The 22,917-nt window shown below is 32.4% G+C and overlaps 1 protein-coding gene across 21 annotated transcripts in view; it reads left to right on the top strand.

Moving 5' to 3' along the window:
- The window catches only part of TRIQK (triple QxxK/R motif containing), an 84,681-nt gene that overhangs the window by 55,363 nt on the left and 6,401 nt on the right, over positions 1-22,917 (top strand). For 16 of the 21 annotated variants that reach the window (XM_025433509.3, XM_025433517.3, XM_025433522.3 and 13 more), the window contains 2 exons: positions 20,828-20,913; positions 21,783-21,863. In XM_025433509.3, the coding sequence (XP_025289294.1) occupies positions 20,828-20,913; positions 21,783-21,863 (167 nt within the window). The remainder of the gene's footprint in view (positions 1-20,827; positions 20,914-21,782; positions 21,864-22,917) is intronic. The other 5 variants (XM_049103790.1, XM_049103784.1, XM_049103791.1 and 2 more) reach the window with 1 other exon arrangement.

Genomic DNA, 22,917 nt, shown 5'->3' with positions numbered 1-22,917 from the left:
ACTCTTTCCTGTTGCTCATGTAATTGTGTTTATTACTTTATTTCTCTCATTTTCAATACCACAAACTCAATTATTACAGCTATCATTTTGTAGTTTTAGTCATCAGTAATTACTTATATCTAACTTCATACTTGCTTTTTTTCCTTTTTGTATTTCACATCTGCCTTCTGGTAAAGTTTCCTTATTTTTGCCTTCATGCAAATATCTATTAGTCTCGGTCTGTGTTTATAAAGCAGTAGTACTACATTGTACTTATACTTGAATTATAGTTTAGCTGGGTACATAATTTTAGGTTGATATTTGTATCTCCTCAGAACTTTGAAAATACTGTTTTGCTCATTTCCTGTTTCTGGTGTCTCTGAGAGATATCTTCCAATAATGTAATTGCCACTTCTTTTAATTATTCATTCCTGTTTTCAGATTTTTCTTTTTAACCTTTTTAGCTTTAATCTAATGCAAATGCTTATTTTTATTTAGTAAAAAGAAAAAAAGACTTGAAATTTGGTGTGCTCCTTCATCCTAAAGATTCTTGCCTTTCTTAAGTTATGGAAAGATTTAAATATCTTATTATTATTATTATTATTATTATTATTATTATATTATTTTGTCTTTTGAATAATGGCTTTCTCCCTTCTCTCTAATTTCTCCTTCTAGAATTACTATTCTATATAAATTGAGTCTTCATATTACAACATTCATCTCTCTTAAAATCATAGTTACATATTTTCTCTCTTTAAATTTCTGTCATATTTTGGGTTTGTTATTTCTCAGACTTATTTTCCCTTTGATTAGAATTTAAAAATTTTTATTCTTTCTCAATCATTTATTTATTACTATGTCTAACTTGTATCCATGGATATGTGATTTCACTGACCTTTTCTGCCATGTGTAAAAGGACCATTTAATCACTTTAAAAATCATTCTTTTTTGTTCTATTTCTTTGTGGTTTTTTTTCCTCTTTAATTATTTTAAACACCAATTGTACATATCATTCTTTCAGGCTTTTCCACTGTTCCTTCTTATGGTACCAACTTGCCCAACTGATATGTTGGCTTATTGTACCTCATGCTATTTTATTTTTCTTTCTTTTTTTTCAATCCTTTTATGGTTTATGTTTCTCCTCCCCTCCTCTGTATGTGTGTGTGTGTGTGTGTGCATGTGTGTGTGTGCATGTGTGTGTATTCATCTTCAATAGAGTCATTTGTTTTCCTTTCTATTTTCTCCTGCTGTGAGAGTTCCTGCAGTCTGAATTGTTTAATAATCTTACAGAGCAGTGTTTAATTTACTTACTCACAGTAGGGATTTTATATATTTTGGATCATTATTCTGACTTACTTATTGGCCTAAGATTCTTGCACTTGGACCTCACAACTTCTTTTTTAGTCTGACAGGCTTAAGGATTGTATTTCTCACAGGTGACACATCTTGTCTCCACACCGAGAACTTAGAGGAAGTAGAAATATTTCTTGCTATTTCTCCAAATAAGTACAGGTTATTTTTCTGTCTTTTTTTGTATGATTCAGTCAGTCCTTTGAAGATCTCAATTTTACCCATATATTTCAGTTTCAGCTTCTTTTTCACAGCTATGCTGCACATGCCTGGGCCTTAAAAGCAAATGTGCAAGCCTCTTGATATCTACAGCCAAGAGCAGGTTTTAGATTGCCGATCCTCCACCTCCCCACTCAAGGCTATTAGGATATCCCCTAAAACTAGCTGTTTTGCTTTGAGTTTTATCTTTGTTTCTACCATTTGAACATTTCCATTTTTCCTTTTATTATCATGTATGTATGTATGTAAGTATATACACCTTCAATATTTATAGCTTCATAGGATGGGCTTTTTACTACTGTTTCTAGGTGTTTATATCAAAAAAGGATCCACCTCAGCTCTGCCTAACAAATTTTCAGAACTGGAAGTCTTTTGAGCATTTTACTTGGCTGATAGCACATACTACTTTTTTCTTTTGTATTTTTTTTTCTTTCTTTTGTATGTATGTGTGTGTGTATATATATATATGTATATATATATATATATACATATATATTTATACCTGCTGAGATCTAAAGATTAAAGACAGAAGCTCTATCTAATTTTATTTTGCATCACTGATGATCACTTCTAATGATAGAAAGTACCTAAAAATATTTTTTTTTAAAATCTCCCTAATTCTAAGGTAACTAAGTTCTACATACTCTTTGTATAATCTACTCTGTTCATATTACTCTTAAGTGTTCTATTATATCTCTTGAAATAATGAGTATCTTTAACTCGAAAACTTACTAAAATATGCTGTTATTTAACTTTTCTGAAAGTTCCTGTTTTATCTTCCCTGTGATACTTTTTTAAAGTTTTCCATTGATTTTTATCTCTGTACTGCAAGGATATACTACACATAGCAGTTACTTTGAAAACTACTTATTTGCTTGTTTTGGCTAGGTGCAAACTAAAGACTGATATGCTTTATAATATCTTCTACTGAATGACATATGCTTGGTCAGCATTCTTAGTATGATTTTTTGAGAAATTAGTTAATATCTCATGAGCAACTTGCTGGTTTATCTTTCTAGCAACCCAAAGCATAGTGCTTGTTTCCTAGTCCTTATGTATGTTATATCATGGTGGATCCTCTGCAATATATGACTAATATAAAGGTGTTCTCAGTATTTAAAAAAAAAATTGGTTTGAATTGCCTTTATAACACAATTTTTAAAGTTTGCATGAATTTTTATTTTTAAGGATGAATTTACTTATTTCCTCTCCTTAGTCCAAATATCCGTAAATAATTTTAAAAAATATAATTTTTGCAAATTGTACATCATATTGTATAACTGGCTAAATGTAAAGGTATACTATACCAGTGATAATCCACTGGATCTGTATTTTTTATTTTTTATCTATTTTATTATGTTTCTCGTTTTGTAAAAAGTTTTACATCAGCTTGATTAACATTCAAATTATTATTTTTTGCCTGTGACCATGGAAATTTCTGATTTTATTCATTTTGTAGCTATCAAAATGCTGATCATTTGTTTATTGACATAGTTACCAGAATTTGCTATAGGATTCCATAGGAAAGACTATAGATCCTTGCTTTTGTAATGAGTTTTCTAGTTATTTGTAGTTTATAATATAGTAACCTAAATTTGTGTTCATATGGCAGGGAAATTACTTTATATGCCAAATTACATTGCTCTTTTATATGTAATGCAAGTAATATGGTATGGTAATACCATATGGTAATCATATGGTAAGATGAGAAAAGTAAGATTTCAAATAGTGTTTTGCTTTTTGAAGAAGAGGGGAGGGATTTGAAACAGTTGATGGGAAATTATTCTAAAAATGTTGAAGGAAATATAAGTCTTTACTTTGATTAACAAATATTATTTGTCAGTATTTTTGGCATGCTGTAAATAACTCATCTTCCAATAATTCGTTTGAGTAATTAAATTTAGATTGCAAATTTTTCTTTTCAAATATTTTGACTCTTATCTCCTTGCTTTTCTATTGTATCTTAATTGGTGTGGTCTCTATAAATGGACAATAAATTATATATCTTTGTTATAGAGATCAGACAGTGAATAGAACTTGGTATTCATCCCAGACAGAATTATGATTGAATGTATTTGCAAGATTAAAGCACTGAATTTACTTTTTTCTAATTAAAGGCAATTAAAGATTTCCAGACACAAATAAAAGACAATGAATTGAGGAATAAGTGTAGGAGCAAGTCCATTTGCAGGTGAAAAGATGTGCCTTTGAAGCAGAACCAGCTGTATTTTCATTGAAAGAATAACAGTTTAGGAAGCTTTTCTGCATGTGCTTGCTTGATAGCATAATGTACTCATAAGCAGCTTATGCAGTATTCAGAAAATAACAGTGCATTAATTTTTAAAGCAGCAAAGGCAGAGGAAGAGCAGTACTGCCACATGATGATAATGAGTGTGGCTAGTGTAATGTCGACTGTTGAGAAAGAGACAAACAGTGAGCTTCTGAAAAATGAACATTTATAAAACAATAAGCAGATATTCACATGATAATGAGCTTAGACAGCAATATCAACAAAGGGCAAAGATGCAGTCTTGTTTCTGGACAAAGTAAAGGAATTGAAAAGCAAAAAGCCAAGAGCAGTTAAGTAATCTATTATTTTGTTCAACTAAGAAAACTCTCAGTGAAACTATGGCATAGTTAAAGCATGTCTTTAAAGATGAAATAATTTATTACATAAAGTAGGTTTTTAAGTTGAATTAAGTAGAGCATATAAATTATTCTGTTCTTTTCTAAATTAGTGTAATATGAGGAATAGTATATGACAATATTAAAGTACTAAATATTTATGACTTTTATTAAATGTTTTTGTGATTCTTGTGATTCTTTATAGAAATGGTGCCAATGTTAGAGTTAAATATATTTTCACATACTGAATAAGAAAGGAAACTTTAACACAGATAATATCTACTAATTAGAAATTATAACTGAAAATTACTTTTTAAATTATTCTGTTTTAAAAGCAGATACTACAAAGTCTGCAAAGTATATATAAATAAAAATTATGAATATGTGTGGAATCATCTTTGCTATCAAAAAATCCAGGTGTAATTCAGAAATTATTTTGCATCAGTGTTTTACTTTTTAGTTATGATTTTGCTTTTACTTGATACTCATAATCCCTGTTTAGACGTGGAGCAGGAACTTCTGTTGATTATGTGCCATGAGTTTTCAAGTATATATTTTTAATCTATATTTAACAGGAGAAATCGGAGACAGGCTAGTTTGATTTGTTAAAGTTGCTGGAATTGGGAACTAGACGCATTTTATTAGGTGCATCTTACTCTTCTGTAATTGGAAGAAAGTTGATAATTTTTTGAGTTTAAGAATGATTAAAGTGATCCCAAGGAAGGAGTATCCATTCCACTTTGCTCTTCATTTTATAAGAATATGAACCAGAGCAGGAAATAGCCATGATTCTAGAGTGAAACAAGAAATACAAACTGGTAGTGGAAAGAGAAAGTCCTTCAGAGTCAAGACTGAATTTCAAGTCAATCCCAGCTGAATTCATTCTTCTCTTATCTCCTGGAATAAAAAATTAATTAATCAGTCTCTCTTTGCCTCTCTCTTTCTTTTTCTTCTTCCCTCCCTCTCCGCCCTTTCTTATTTTTACATTATTTCAGGTTGGATTTCTGCCCTTTATCATTAAAATAATCTTGAAAGGATCTTCAGCTACCTATATATTTTCCAACCAAGCCTGGGACTACTGTACTCTAAGTCTGGGATCTTCAATGATTGATATATATATATATATATATATATATATATATATATATATATATAATTGATCTATTAATAATATATCAATATATCATATCAATAATAATAATTGATATATATTGATATATAAAGAAATGAAAGTTGAGGTTACTATTCTCAGGTCTCTAGCTGGTTGTAGTAGTTGTAATTTATGACCTCCCTCCTCCAAAATTCATTCTGAATCTTGTTCCTAGCAAGTGTCTTAGTCTGATGAGTTCTTTGTCTTTAGTGGGTAACCCATGTCTTCATTCCTAAAGTTTCTATGTGATTCTTTTATTTATAAAGTTATAAAGCAAATGGACTTGCTCCTACACTTATTCCTCAAGTCTTCATAACTTTATAATGACAATAATAAATGACTTTATTATTGGTCATAATAGTACCTGAGATTACCCCAGAAGTTCCCTAACATCTTTCCAAATTCTTTTGGCCTTCAATATGTATTAACGAATCATTTTATCCATGATAACCAGCATCCATTACCCTAGCCAATACTGCGATTCTCCGTGTTGCCTGTTTACCTGTAGGCATAGATAATCCAAACTGACCAGGTGGCAGACTCAGTATCCAGTTCAGGAAAACTAATATTGTGCCTTTCTTAAGTTACCTCTTTTCCTATGTAAAACAACAAAATGTACTGCTCAAACTTCGGCCACTGGGAGGATTTCCTTTATAGGTTTTGTTCTAGGGCCATCTCCAAGGATAGCAGTCTGCTTCCAGCTGGTGTCAGCATGTTACAAAGAGCCATCCACAAACATTTTTTTTTTTAACTGCTAAAATGGTACACCCAATTTTATGGTTTGTTGAATTAGATAACCTCCAATTCATAACTGGTAGCTCTGGCCAGATGGTCTCTGAGTCTCATGACCAGGTAGTCAGTCTCCATCAGAGCTTGGTAGCAATCCAGGAGTTGTTTCTTAGCAGCTGTTACCTGCTGAAGGATGTATGGCACTGTTCCAAAGCCCTAGAGACTGCCACTTCTTTTTGGGGGGACCTGCTAAAGGCTTATTTCTATGTCACAGCTAAAAGCACTTCAAGCTTCATTTATTCTGCTATGCCATAAACTCTAAGAGGTAGAGTCGCTTGCATAGCAATCTACTGGAGAACCTTTTATTGTCCCATGCCCCACTCAACACCAGCAGCTTTTCAGGTTCTCTCTGTATCTCAGATATGTATGTAGATTTTAAAAACACAATTATAGCATGGACAACTACGTAACCATCATCCAGCTTAAAAACTGGACGTACCCCAGTACCTGAGAACCCTCTTTAGGCCCCTTCCTAACTGCAATAGTCTCTAAGCCTCAGAGGTAAACCATAATTTTGATTTTGTAATAATTTTGTTTATGTGCCAAACAATATATTGTTTTGTTTTTGGATTTTATATCAATGAAATCATACCGTATATATTATGTAATTTGCCCTGATTAAACATCATGTTTTAGAGTTTTATTCTTTTTTAAAAAGATTTTATTTATTTAATTGAGAGAGAAAGAAAGAGCCACAGAGATAGTGAAAGGGTGCATATGTGGGGAGTAGAGGGAGAAGCCGAGTCCCTACTGAGCAGGGAGCTTGATGCCAGGTTCTATCCCAGGACCCTGGGATCATGGCCTGAGCCAAAGTTAGACACAACTGACTGAACCACCCAGGCGCCCCTAGAGTTTTATTCTTATTGATGAAATTTGATAATAGTTTATTCATGTTTTATGCTTTATAGCATTTCATTGTTTCTGTATACCAGAATTTTTCTGTTTTCCTGGTTTTGACATTGGATCATTCTCTGTTTCTTTTTTTCTATGAATGTTATTATAAACACTCATTGCATATTTTTGGACATGTCTGTTCTTTGATGATATGTACAAGAGTTTCTCTATAATATATACTTAGTAGAAGAATGTTGTGTCATAGATCATAGAAGAATGTTATCAAATCATGCCAAGTACTTAAGTTAGACCTATGTCCCTATCTTAATGGTAGATATAGCATAAAGCACAGAAAGGTGGACGTTTTTTCTTGGAAACAATCCTAACATGCTCCAAATCAGTGGACCTCCATGAATCAGAATTTAGGTGGCAAGTTTCTGTATTTAACAGAATGTTCCCTCTTTTCCCTCTTATGCACATACCTGAATGAGGCATCTCAGGCAGTTGTCATGTCTTCTCCAACCTTATGTCATATCATTGTCATTGTGATATATTGTGTAGTAGTGGGACAGTTAAATTCTCTTGGAATGAGACCATAGCCTTGAGACAGACAGTTGTTCTAGTTCTTGAGCAGAACAGTAAGTATACTGCTGTTCCTATCTAGTAAAGGCAGATAGTCTCTTGTACTTGTGATTGGAACCTAGAAAAAAACATTGACTAGAATAGTTAGCTATTTGTTATCATGTGTGAAGGATTTTTTATAGTCTCCTACTGTAAGAACAATAAGAAAATTCTACCACAAGTTTGAATGTAATAGCTCATTTGGTCCCTGAAGACCAACTAGTCACAGTAAAAAAATAAATAGATCTGTGGAAATAATCCGTGTGACTGAATATTTAGTTTTGATGATAATAGTGAATCTCTGAAACTTCTCCAGGAATGAAGATTTTAGTAAGGAAAGGGAGTAATATTTCCGCTTTGCCTTTACTTTCAAAATAGTTCTCACAGTACATATCAGGGAACCAAGCTTCAGATCCTGCCTATCATTTCAGCGCATACACCCAGAAACTGTCAATGTTCATAGAACCTGAAATGGACCACTGAGCCTAGCATCAGGAATTGAACTTTTTAATTTGAAATTTACTTTATTTTGTTTTTTTAATTGAATAAATTTGACATGTAACATTGTGTAAGTTTAAGGTATACAACGTAGGATTTTGATACATTTATGTATTATGCTGCTAATGTAGCAAAATTTATCATGTTGCATAATTAAAGAATGACATTTTTATCTATATTCATTTTATTGTGCATTCAATCTCTATGGCTTATTTATTACTTGTTACAAGTTTGTATACTTACACCATCACTTCTCTCCCTCTCTTCCATCCATCCATCCATCCCCTGGTAACTTACCATTTTACTGTTTGTTTTTTTTTCTTAACAGGCTTAGCTTTTTTAGATTCCACATATAAATGATACCATATAGCATGATATCATCAGCACCTATTGTCTCTTGTCTTTCTGATAATAGCCATTCTAACAGGCATGAGGTACTATTTCATAGTTGTTTTGATTTGCATTTCCCTGATTAGTGATATTGAGCATCTTTTCATGTGTCTGTTGGCCATTTTGATGTTCTCTTTGGAAAGATTTTTATTAAGTTATTTTTTAATTGGATTGTTTGGGGTTTTTTGTTATTAAGTTGATTTGCAAAAGTTTTCTCCCATTCTACAGTTTGTCATTTCATTTTGTTTCTCTTGCTGTACAGAAGCCTTTTTTCTCAGGACTACTTTAGCTATTTAGAGTCTGTAGTTCCACACAAATTTTAGGACTTTTTCTTCTATTTCTGTGAGGAATGCCTTTGGCATTTTGATGAGGATTGCATTAAATCTGTAGACGACTTTAGGTGGTATGGCCATTTTAACAATATTAATTCTTCTAATCCATGCATGGGATTTCTTTCCATTTTTAGTTTCTTCAGTTTTTTTCAGCCAACTCTCGTAATTTTCACTGCATAGATCTTTTACTTCCTTGCTTAAATGTATTCCTAAGTATTTTATTGTTTTAATGCTGTTGTGAATGGGATAGTTCTATTTTGTGAGATGCTTCATAATTAGTGTAAAAAAATGCAATTGATTTCTGTACGTTGATTTTGTATCCTGCCATTTACCAAAATTTAAAATTGTTGATTCTACATACAAGACTGAATCATCAGCAAATAGTTTACTTTTTCCTTTCCTGATTTGGATGTCTTTCAGTTCTTTGTTATGTCTAATTGCACTAGCTAGGGCTTTCAATACTATATTGAATGGGAGTGGTTGGAATAGGCATCCTTGTCTTATTCCTAATCTTAGAGGGATTGCTTTCAATTTTTCTCCATTAAGTATAATGTTAACTCTAGGTTTGTCACATATTCCTTTATTATGTTGAGGTATGTTCTTCTATACCTGATCTGTTAAGGATTTTTATTATAAAGGGTGTTATATTTTGTCAAATTCTTTTTCTGCATCTACTAAGATGATCATATGATTTTTATCTTTCGTTTTTTGGATGTGATCATATTACATTTATTGATTTGCATATATTGAACCATCCGTGCATCCCAGGGATAAGTCCCTCTTGGCCGTGGTGTATAATCCTTTAACGAATTCTTGAAATCAGTTACCAAATTATAGTGGCTATATTTTTAATGTTATTTTCCTTTGACCTTTACAGTATAGTTAAGAGTTTAGTATATATTCTAAAAATGATTCTTAAAAAAAAAAAAAGATTTATTTATATATTTGAGAGAGAGAACAGGAGCAGGGGGGAGGGGTGGAGAAGAGGTGAGAATCTTCAAGTGGACTCTCTGCTGAGCATGGAGCCCCAAAGCTGACCCCATAACCTTGAGATCATGACCTGAGCCTAAATTAAGAGTTGGACATTTCAACAAAATGAGCCACCCAGGCAACCCTATTCTAAAAAGATTCTTCTTGTCACCTTCATCAGAATTTTGTGTACTTTTGTCTTTTTTTTTTTTTTCAGCTTGATATCCTTATTTCAACATTTCTTGTGCAACAGGTCTAGTGTCAGTGAACTTCCTCAGCTTTTATTTATCTGAGAAAGCCTTTATTTCTCCTTGTATATGAAGGATAACCTTGCCAGAGAGGATATTCTTGGGTGACAGTTTTTAATATTTCAGTATTTTAAATCTATCATTCCATTCTCTCCTGACCTGTAGAGTTTTTGCTGAGAAACTTACTTGTTGTGAAATAGGCATTCCTTTGTAGGTTACTGCCATTTTTTTCCCTGGCTGCCTTTAAAATTCTTTATCATTGACTTTTAACATTTTTAATAAAATGTATCTTGGAGATGATCTTTTTGCATTAAGTGATAAGGTGTCCTATAAGCTTCATATAATTATATCCAATCCCCTGTATTTGGGAAGTTCTCAGCTATCACTTATTTAATTAAACTCTCTGCCCTCTTTTCCCTCTCTTCTCCTTCTGGAATACCCATTATTTTTATATTGGCTTTTCTAATGGAGTCTAATAGCTCTTGTAGGATTACATCACTTTTTAAAAAAAATCTAAGTTCTTTCTCAAACTCTTTTACCTGAGTGATTTCTAGATATCTGTCTTCTAGCTTATAAATTCTCTCTTCTATCTGATCTGATCTAGTTCCAACACATTCTAATGCATTAGAATTATTACAGAATTTCTGTTTTGTTCTTATTTAGAATTCCAATATTTTTTATAAACTTCTCTTTTTGGTTTGCTATTTTTATTCCTGAGATATTTTTAGTGCCTCTCTGAGTTTTCTTGGAGCTCACTGAATGTCTTCAAACAGGTATTTGAAATTCCTTTATCCATTAGATCATGATATTCCATATCTTTGTGTTCAGTTGCTAGGAAAGTGTCATTTTCTTTTTGTGACATTGTATTATCATGATTTCTTATGTTTGATGAAAAGTGCCTCTGCCACCACATTGAAAGTAGTGTACACCTTTTGTATTTAAGTAAAGTTTTGTTTAATGTGATTCTAATGGTTCAACAGGTTGATAATTAGGAGTCTTCCTTTTGCCTTCCAGAAGGTGGTGGTATAGCGTAATTTTTTGGTTTCCCTTCTCACAGCTGATTCACAAGGTTGGGAGTCCAGACATTAAAAAAAAATAAAGAAGATGTGGTTTATGTATACAATGGAATATTCCTCAGCTATTAGAAATGACAAATACCCACCATTTGCTTCAACGTGGATGGAACTGGAGGGTATTATGCTGAGTGAAGTAAGTCAGTCGGAGAAGGACAAACATTATATGTTCTCATTCATTTGGGGAATATAAATAATAGTGAAAGGGAATATAAGGGAAGGGAGAAGAAATGTGTGGGAAATATCAGAAAGGGAGACAGAACGTAAAGACTGCTAACTCTGGGAAACGAACTAGGGGTGGTAGAAGGGGAGGAGGGCGGGGGGTGGGAGTGAATGGGTGACGGGCACTGGGGGTTATTCTGTATGTTAGTAAATTGAACACCAATAAAAATAAAAAAAAAAAAAACTGGCGGCAAGTGGGTGAAGGTGTGTACTTCACTTTTGGAGCTCTGGGTGTGCCCATAGCTGTCTCTATAGAGGGTTCCATGATTGTGAAGGAAGGAGTTCCATATGACTTAAGGTGATCCTATTGCCGGGAACCTGAGGCAGAGAGCAGGAAACACTTCTCTTTGTCTTCCTACTTCCCTCTTAAGAGAAAGCAATAGATTCCCCAGCTGCAGAGCACACAACTGGGTAGACCCTACTCACAACCTTCACCTTCCACCTTCTCTGTCAGAAAGATTTTGCTGGCACATAGCCATGCCTGAAGCAGCCTTCTGTGCAGCTGCTACCTCTGGGGCGACTTCCCTGGCTCCCCTGCCTCCTCTGCCATCTAATCAACCTGTTTTTGGGTGTATGAATAGCTTGAGTGTCCTGGTATGTGGTGCAGAGGCACTTTTCTTTAGTGAGGGATATCTGGTTGTAAATGAAAGGGGAGGGAAAAAAGGAATAATGCATGCTGCCATGATGCTGACCTAACTCTTAGACTTTCATTTTGTTACCTATAAAGCACTTTTTTTTTTCTGACTTGAGAGACTTCAGTGACATTTTGGCCCTCCAGAGATTCATGTTTCCTGAGTATTTGCACTTTGATGTTCCCAGTATTTGGAATTATTTCTACAGATAGCTACATGACTTTCTCCCTAAATTCATTTAAGTATCTAGCCAAGTGACATTAACTAATAATGTCTAGTGACATTACCGAGGAGGCCTTCTCTGACCACTGTTTCTGAAACAGTTCATCTCTCCCTTTTATTTTCTGCCCCTTACCAACTTCATTTTTCTTTTTGGTGCATTTTATCACCTAGGAAACTGAACATTTTTTGTTTGCTTATTATTTATTTTTTAACAAGGGTAATAGACAGTTGATCTGTTTTGCTCATACTACTGTATGTTCAGTACCCTTAACATTGTTTAGCATCTTTTATTACATGGTAAGTGCTCAATAAATAATTTTTTAAAAAAGATTTTAAGTAATCTCCATACCCAATGTCGGACTCAAACTTACAACTCTGAGATCAAGAGTCAGGTGCTCTACTGACTGAACCAGCCAGGCATCCTCCAGTAAATATTTTTTAAGGAATGAATGAATCAATAAATGAGTTGTTTAGGAAATGGGATATAAAAATTCTGATGACCATAAGGGTACATTTTCAATTATGCTTAATTAGGTACAAGTGATAGTCAGTGATATGATCTAATGTCACACTATTCTCAGAGGTTCTGATAATTCTATCTACTAACCTTAAGAAGTCATGACTCATGCAATTAAAATTTTGGATGCAGGTGAAAATAAACTATCATATACATTTTCTTATATTTTTCTTGTTTCCTGATGGACAATAATTAATATTTTGTTATTTGCTAGCCAAAATATCCCTACTTCAGAGTTTTCATCTTCTACTCAATAACTATGTGCATATACTAATAGTCTGGTAATCAGTGCTGATATTAGTTCAAAGAGCAATTTTATGACATATTTTCCTATATGAAAATGCAAGTTTTAATGTTTCTTAATTTTGAAATGTCCATTTTTCAGCATTAAATCCAGATTCATTAAAAAAAAAAAAAAAAGCTAAAATTGACTATGGAATAAATACTAAAGCTCACACATCTTAAATGTATTTTTGTCATATGTAAGTTCTTATAAATCCAAGCATTCACATAAAAAATAAATTTACTTTATTGTTCTAACTGCATTAACTATATCATTATCATATTTGGGGAAGGCTTTTTCACTTTCTCCCCAAAAATGCTCTCGAATTTTACATGCAAAAAGGTTTTGTGATGAGTAATTCACATTTATACACTCTCTATTTGTTAAGAATCTCAGATTGATTTGAAAGAATTTTAACTCTCAGTGTCACGATTTTCAGAGAAATTTTTTGTTTGGATTGGTAATCTTAATAATGCAATTATCAAAATGTATTTTCCTTAATAAGAATTGTACACAAGGATAATAGAATCTGTATTCTTACAAGGCCATAAAAACAGTTTTCCATATTATAGAATTTTCTACTAGAAAATTAATTTTGAAACCTTATTTTAAACATACAAAAATAGCATTTTATTAATATAAATATATCTCATAAGTTTAAATTATAATATGTAGTCATTTTAGAGAGAATTAAAGAGAAGGTTATGGCTATTTTGATGGTGATCATTGAGATTGGGAATTAAGAATGGCATTTATCGGGATGTCTGGGTGGCTCAGTGGTTTAGCTCCTGCCTTCAGCCCAGGGCATGATCCTGGAATCTTGGGATCGAGTCCCACATTGGGGTCCCTGCATGCAGCCTGCTTCTCCTTCTGCCCGGGTATCTGCCTCTCTCTTTCTTCTGTCTATCTCTCTCTCTGGGTCTCTCATGAATAAATAAATAAAATCTTTAAAAAAAAAGAATGGAATGTATCGTCATGTATCAACCTGAACATTACATCTTATTTCTGTACATTGTTTTGGACTCACAATATCAAAAAAAATCTATTAACATAAATTGTCAAAAATAATAATGTAACTTTTTAATAGTACAGATCTAGCAACTTCAGGATACTCTTCAATTAAACCAGTCACAAAACTGGAGAGAAGAGTAGTAGGAAATTATATTTCAAAACTAAATCACAGATATTATATAAGGATAAGTTATAGTTTTTATCATGAATATAAAGTTTCAGTAACAAGAATATAATAATCCTTCTAACTTTACAAATGTGTTTCACTTTTTATTTCAAAACTATTAGGCTATAATAAGAACACACATCCAATGGCTTTATGTTATACAAGATTATTATATAAGAACATATAGCCTATTTATGTTTTCCTTAAAAATGCTTGCCTGGCATTTTTTTATATTTTTTAAAATTTTTTTATTTATTTATGATAGTCACAGAGAGAGAGAGAGAGAGAGGCAGAGACACAGGCAGAGGGGGAAGCAGGCCCATGCACTGGGATCCCGACGTGGGATTCGATCCCGGGTCTCCAGGATCGCGCCCTGGGCCAAAGGCAGGCGCCAAACTGCTGCACCACCCAGGGATCCCTTGCCTGGCATTTTTAAGGAAAACACACCTGTGCTACAGCAGTCTATTCACTTTTATAATTCTTTGCTTGCAGACATTTAAAGGCCTAAATTAATAGATGTCCACTGTATACATCAACATGACACATGTCCAAGAAGTTCAAATATAAGCACAGCAAAATCAAGTAAAACTAGCTCTACAAACCATTATATTGCTTATTTCCATTATATTAGAATATGAAATTTATCAGTGTGCATATTAAAATTTTGAAAATAATGTAGGTTCTTTTTAAAAATAGCAAACTGAATAAAATATTGATTTAGAATCTAAAGAATTAAGTATACATTTTGTAATCTCTAGGGCAATTTTTAAAACATTAAGAAATATATCAAAATCATAATAGTTTAAATTGAATACTAAAATGTTTAAATAATTCAAAAAAAGGCAGGAAAAGTAAAGCAGGAACAAACCAAAGGGAAGAAAAAGAAAGCAATAATAAAACAGATCTAAATAAAAACATTAATAGTTGTATTAAATGTTAATGGTCTAAACATACCAATTAAAAGACAGTAGATTTTCAGGTTGAAATTTTATAAAATCACCTAAATCTAGGCTGTATGAAAGAAATAACTTCAAATACAACAACATTAAAAGTAAAGAGAGGAGAAGTACTTTTTGAATAAAACATAAGGATCCGTTTCTCTATAAAAGCAATAAAAACAATGGCAAAAAGAAGTCAGAATCAACTTTTTCAGAAATCTGTAAATTAATGAAACTCTTACAACAGTCCAAGGAATATTTGAGAAAAACAACTGAATCTCAATAAGAAAATTTGGCTTTGTTCAGTTTTAACTGGTATTAATTCCATCTTTGCTTATCCTTACAATTGTGGTAGTTGTGAAAAACAGCATCCTGTAGTTAGTGGAGAAGGCAGAATGAGTTTGGAGCTATGCCACATTCCATCCTCACAGAATTGTCCTTATCTGACCTGTCTGATAATCACTGAAAAGCCTCATTCTCAAAACTTGTCCTTATTTAACTAGACTTAGAACTCACTCTGTGTGAAGAGCCCTTCCCAGCATTTGACAAATACAGTCAGTGGCAAGTTAGTATCACAACTACTTGAAGCAGCATTACGAGTTGGGACTAGCTGGAGGCTGTCCTAAAAATATTGAAAAACTGGGCAATGATATGTCTGTAGGGTCTTTAAAAATCTCTAACATAGGTTTCTGGGAATCTAGAAAGCCACAGACTGTGCAGGGCTATGCCATGTCTAATAAATACCCAAAAAGGCTATAAAATTTCTCACCTCTTGATGACCTTTATGAAGCTAGCAGGAAGAGAAGGCTAAGGCAGAACTATAAACCCCTGTCAAAGGATGGAAAATGTATAACAACACACATGCACACACACACACATGCATGCACACCCGCACACCCATATATACCATACACAACTCCCCAGCAAAGCTGGAAGACATTGGTTCAAGGCATTTAAGAAAGTATTTGTCCAGTCTTTAGGTGAACATTAAGCTGAGTGGCTGCAAATGACAAGAGAACACAGACTTTACAGAATTAGACCATAAAAGTCATTAAAAAACAAACAAACAATAGGGATGCCTGGGTGGCTCAGCAGTTTGGTGCCTGCCTAAAAAAATTGAAATATGAGAATGATGCCTCATTAAATAAGGCACCTTATTATAGAATTGTAAATTATGTATATTTTTAAAAAGCAAATAGAAATTCTAGAGTTGAAAAATACAGTAATTTAAAAAATTTCACCAGAGGGACTTCACATCAGTTGTGAACTGACAGAAGAATCAGGGAACATGAAGACAAGTTAATTGAGATTATATTTTATGAGGAACATGAAGAAAAATAATAAATGAATGACAAAAAATGAACAGAAATCTGTAGGACACCATCCAGCATATCAGTCTATGCACAATAGTACAACCAATCTATGTACAATAGTTCCAGAATGAGAGGAGGAAGAGAAAGGATCAGAAAGGTATTTGAAAAAATAATATCCAAAAACTTCCCTAATTTGATGAAGCACTTTAATTTTTTTTATCCAAGAACCTCAACAGATTTCAAGTAGGATAAACACAAAGAGATCCACTCTGGGCTACATTATAGTCAAACTGTTGAAAGTCAAACATACAGAATGAATCCTGAAAGCAGCAAGAGAAAAGTAACATATTACATATGATGTGTTGAAAGCAATAGACAGTCAGCCAAGAATTCTATATCCAGCACAACTGTCCTCCAAAAAAGGGAGAAATTAGATGTTTTTGGATAAACAAAACCAGATAATTTGTTAATAGCACACCTGCCCTGCAAGAAACACTAAAAGAAGTCCTTGAGGCTAGGATGATAGTACACAGGACAGTAACTCAGATCCATATACAGAAAAAAACAAACAACAACAACAAAAAATAGGTAACTGCATAGGTAAATAAAGTCCACATAGATTTTTTGTGTGTAACTCTTTTCCTCTCTTTACTAATTTATGAGATGCTGCTAAAACAGTACCTAGATGGCAATTTACACCTGCTAAACAGTATGTTTATGAAGAGGAAAGATTTCAAATCAATAACCTAGCTTTCTGCCTACAAGGTTAGAATATGAAAAAAGCAAACTAAGCCCAAAAGGAAATCATAAGGATTAGAGTGGAAAAAAACATAGAGAACAACAGTTAAAAAAAAAAATTCACTTAGATCAATACAGTTAAAAAACCTCTAGTTATACTATTTTTTTAATAAAAGGAATGCTTAGATTACTAATATCATTAATGAAACAGGGTACATTGCATATTGACCTTTATGGATATAAAATGGATTATAAAGGAATATTACAAACAGTTGTATGCTAAAAAATTAGATAATCTAGAGGAAAAAATACTAATACGAGTTCTGATGTGACACTACCAGAACTCTGTTCCATTGCTGGTAGGTATATGAAATGATACACCCACCCTGGAAAATGGTTTGGCAGTTTCTTACAAAGTTAAATATATACTTATACCATATTGACTCAATAGTCCTACTCTAGATAAATTGAAAACTTGTGTTCATATTAAAACTCATACACCTGTGCTTATAGGTAGCTCTTGTAATAAGCTTGCCAAATACTAGACATAACCCAAATGCACTTAAGTGAGTGAATGGATAAACAAACTCTGGTGCCTTTGTATAATGGAATACTAATCAGCAATAGCGAAGAACGAATAGGTGATTCATGCAACTTGGGTGATACTTAAAGGCCTTATGCTGAGTCAAAGAAGCCATTGTCACATTATTGCCATCTTACTGAAAAGACAGTTATAGAAATGGACTGTAGAGCAGTGGTTGCCAGGAATTATGGGTGGGAGGAGGCATGGATCTAAAAGGATACCACATGGAGTTTTTTGAGATAGAACTATTCTGTACCCTGATTATGGTAGTAGTTACATGAATCTATACAAGAGCATTAAAATTCATAGAACTTTATACTGAAAGGGGAAAAAATCAATTTCATTGTGATAATTTAAGAATAAAATATAATAAAGTAGTATTATGGGATTATATTGGAGAGAGGAGGCATAAATCAATCAATTAGGAAGCTCAGTGATGGAGGAAAAAAAGCTCTTATTAAACTATGCTATAGGAAATGAAAATACAGAAATGTGCTGAAAGGTGTCATTGAACAGAGAAACTAGATAATTGAGCCCCAGATCAGCTTCATAGGCTTAAATTCTCCAGGTTTCCTCTCATATAAAATGTAATGAGCAGTTGCCAAACAGCTACGTTGGTTATTGCATTATTGATATAACCAAAATCAAACCCAAATGTGTCTAAGAAGCCATCTACATATAAAATCTAGATGTTTATATATGGATTATATATTTGTGTATTTTTTCTTAATTAAGTACTTAGAAGGCAGGGACTTCTGTGTTTTACCTTTTTTTTTTTTTTTTCTTTTACAATTGTGTAGGCATAGGTATCCTTCTTGAAGCCATAAAAAATTTAAATGTTGAAAACTTATTTGGGTATAATAGAAATATCTAGTTTTAGTTCTAAAGAACTTAACAGATACCCCAGTAAACGTTTTCACCTAGTAGACTGAAACCTCATATTTCACTATATACTTTTGGATATCATACTTAGCAAGCAGAATGCTAAACTAATGACAGATGCACTATTTGGAGAAGTACCAGGTGCAAATAATTTTTAAAACCTTCTATTTATTATAAATACAGTTTCAAATGTTCGTATCAACTTTAATATGCATCTGGAGGTATTATTCTCTAAGAATCAGGAGTTAAATTGAAATGGAACACATTATTTAACCAGTGAGTTCCATGGCAAGTGAAGTAGAGTGATAAATTCTCACTTTAACATTGACTCTTTAAGATATATTTGAGTCTGTTTTACGGCAGACACATCTTCCAGAATAATGCACACATGTATGAAAAAATTTGGTTAAGACGATCCTTTTTCCATTTATTTTTCCCCATTGCACCCAGAGATTATTATAGGGCATGTGTAAGATAAAACAAGAAATGGCTTTTTGGCCTCAGATCTATAATCTTCAAATTTCTCTTTAGATTCTCTTTAAAAATTTGCTTTGTAACCCTGAGTGGAGGCATTTGATGTGTCACCATTTTCATTGTTCTGAGCTGTTTATATCTCAGCAGGGATAATGACATGAATAGTTTGACTGTTGAGATGTGAAATCAGAGTGAACACTTGTCAAGGCTTTTTCAGCAAAATTAAATGTTGCTAATTTAAAATGGGTCAGAGTAATATTTTTCTGTAGTTTGTTCATTTCATAATTTAAATTTAGATCATTTGATGTACATTTTTACAATTGGTTCATTTCTGGATCATTAAACCTTATCATCAAATAATATTTATTAAGCTTCTGTTGTTCATAGATCCAGAATGACTGCTACATGATAGCAGTTAAGGAAATAGAATATACTGGCTCTTTTAAAAAAAACACAACCACACATAGCTCTTCAGCCAAATAAACACTTTTATGTGTCTAATGAACACAAATAGAGCATTTCTTCATTACTCCCATCCATTTGACTCACTTCTCCCTGCCATTTCTGATTCTAAAAATCTATATGGAATTCTAAAGGCACTTTTGAATCATTAGCAAACACATTATTTTATTGCACATTAACTTTTTATGATATACTATAATGTAGATCCACTGCTTTCAGATTTATTTCAGTGTAAGGAAGATGAGGAAATTAAAGTTAAAAGTTGCATTATTTACATAAAGGAGATACAGGGTAAGATTTGGAAAGGAATTGATCATGAAGGAAGGGGAGTAAGAGAAAAAAGGCAAACTAAGGAGACTATAAAATTTTGAGAGAATATATGGTCTTAAGCTAACTCCCACACAGAGTGACATACTGTATTCGAGACCCATTGACCCAGTTCTTAGCTAAACGTTCTTTTGGTTAACAAGAGTATATCATTCTGTCAATGTTTTTGTTACTGTTGTTTTTGATTTGTTTTGTTTTGTTTTTTTTTTTGTTATTGTTCAATCTATTTTCTTCACAGGTTATGTAACTCATCAGTTACATGCAGGTCATATACAAACCCAGGTTTGTTACTCATTCGAACACAAATGGTACATAAAAAGGGAAATTTGTTGATGCTTAGTTTTGTTCATCTTGGCTGTGAAATGTGGTAAAGAGGATTGAAATTCATAGTTAAATGTAGCTTTTATCTAGCCATATTTATTCTGTCCTCTTGTAAGAGCAAACAAAAGTTAAATATGTGTTTTTCTAATGAATTCAGTGACAAAAAGTTAAGTATTTACAGATCTTCCTCAGTTTCTTACAGAAAACTTGAGGATATCCCCTCAAGTTGATTATTTGGATATTTTACATATTCTTAATAAAATAAGTGTACAATGAACTCTTACTCTTCTGTAGGGTGATAAAGTTAATTTATCTATTAATGGGATCCTGTATATACTCATTTACCCATTTGTTTTTAAATGCTTCCAAAAGGTTCACTGTCTTTACTTTAAACATCTTACTCTCTAAAATAAGCTTTTATGTTTTTAGCTCTTCACTACACACTGAATCAAAGATGTCTGTCATATCTTCTTCCTGGAAAAAAAGTAAGAGAGAAATTGACCTTAGTGTGACACATTTATGACTTCCATAACTGGGAGCTACTTTGCAGCTCTGTGTCTCCGTCTTACTGTATTTAAACATTCTTTGACATTTCAGATGGCTGTTAAACTTGAATTATATATATGCGTAGTTTATTGCCTGAAATTATTTCTTTCTAGGTAAACAAGATTATAAAAAAACCAAACCTATTTTACGAGCAACCAAATTAAAAGCAGAAGCAAAGAAAACAGCAATAGGCATAAAGGTACCTGTATTTGGTAACTTTAAAATTTGATATATGCATGCCATTTCATTTTCTAAAACTGGATTGCATAAATGTTGAATGCTAAATGTTTTATGACATTTCAAAATCAAAGTCAATGCCAGAATTGAAGGTTTTTATAAAGAGTTTACTTAATGGGAAACATCATTCTGATCCTGAGATTTTTACCGGTCTTAAAATAAAACACAATGTCACATAAGACAGCCAGTTCTATTTAAAGTTGCAATTTATTTTTTCTCTAGCTACTGTAAATATTGTTCAGAATTTTCAGTGATTTATGTGGCCTGAATCAAAAACTTCTTTTGTTTTCAATACATTTGATCTTATGGTTATTGAAGTTTTATTTTTTATAATTATACATATTTAGGTCATTAATATGTATGATTTTACTCTGTGTATTATTATTGTTGTCAGTACTCTCTATGATGAAATTCTAACGATGTCTCCAAACTTGTTCTTTTAGAAAACCAGTGTTTTAACTGCTTAGGGAGGGATAAATGGATCTGAGAATGATGTAAGCAGATATTAATCCAATGTGCTAGCACAATGAAGTTCAACAGAATTACATTTACATTATTACTCATGTCAATTTTTTTGCCAAGTATTTCGAGGTGAATCAAAGTATAAATACAAAAATTAACTTGACAGTTCTACTGTCAAATGTATAAAATTAAAGCGATTAGTATATATACTTTATTGAAATATTAAAATGTTAAAAGAAGATTTTGGTTTTTATCTGGCAGATGAAAAATCAATTTTTCTAAGTTATAGCTTATAACAAATGCCAAGGTATTACTACCAGGCTGTAACAGCTGTTGAACTGCCAGATGATATATTTGGTTGTCTTCCAGAATTTGCTATTACGATCACGAAACACTGCCTTCTTTTTACTCCTGATTGCTGATTTTGATCAAGCATTGCCGTGTGATACGGTATGTTTTCACAACACACTCCCCTCAGTTAGTGCTATGTGTCAGTTTTTAATGAAAAAAAAAGTAAATTGCCTTTTTGTTTAAAAGAGAGATGATTCATCTTTTGAAGTTTTCATTTCACAAGAAATTTTATTCATCTTTAAAATTATTTCCATGACATGATATTTCTAAAAGCCATACTTAGGGGTTTTCTTCTTTGTTTTACAGTTAGTTACCTGATGATTGTCTCTGGTAGTAGGAGTGCTATTTGTAATTTTCCACCAAGGCACTATGTCACTTTTATCTCTCACAATATGGTGTTTTGCTCTTGGAATTTTTCAAAGAAAAATATTGGGGTAGCAAAATCCACTTGTGGCACAATATAATGAGCAGCTATAAATTAGAATTTGAGAAATGGTGCAGCCATTCATTTATTAATATATACATATTCTCTTTTTCATTTGCTCATATAATTTTTGTTATTATTCTAATTTGAGGAAATGACTGTCTTAGAATGAGATAAATCTACCATATAGTGCAATTTTCTAATATATTTTTATGAATATTACAGAATTTGCTTTTCTTTTTTATGAGAAAAAAGTTCTTAGATTTCATTTATGATTTAAAGTATGTACAAAAGAGTTTCTGACTGACATCCAGACAAAGCTCTTTTTTAATAAGCTGGCATATCATTTTGATATGTAAACCTATGGAAAATAAAAATCTTAACTTTAAACATTGTTTACTTTGCTTAAAAAATTACATGAAGAGCCCATTAAAATGATATGGAACTTTTTAGAATCAGAACCATAGAGGTAGTTTACATTTCAAATCTGGCATACTAATTAGTTTGCCCTGTCAAACTTTGATTGCCTTGTCATTTTAGCATAGGATTTTAAATAACGAAGTTTCTTTCAGCAATTGCCATTTAATGCTGTTTAATTTCCCCAGTGAGTGATTTTATCCATATTGATAATGCCAGAGAAGCAACTAAGGACTAATGAACATCAAACATGTTTGACTCTTATCTAGTTGATACAGGATGACCATAATATTATAGTATTTTTATCACTTT

Source organism: Canis lupus, chromosome 29 (genome assembly GCF_003254725.2).
Source record: "Canis lupus dingo isolate Sandy chromosome 29, ASM325472v2, whole genome shotgun sequence".
Taxonomy (NCBI): domain Eukaryota; kingdom Metazoa; phylum Chordata; class Mammalia; order Carnivora; family Canidae; genus Canis; species Canis lupus.
Note: the sequence above shows the minus strand (reverse complement) of the source record. Positions and strands in the feature narration are given on the sequence as shown.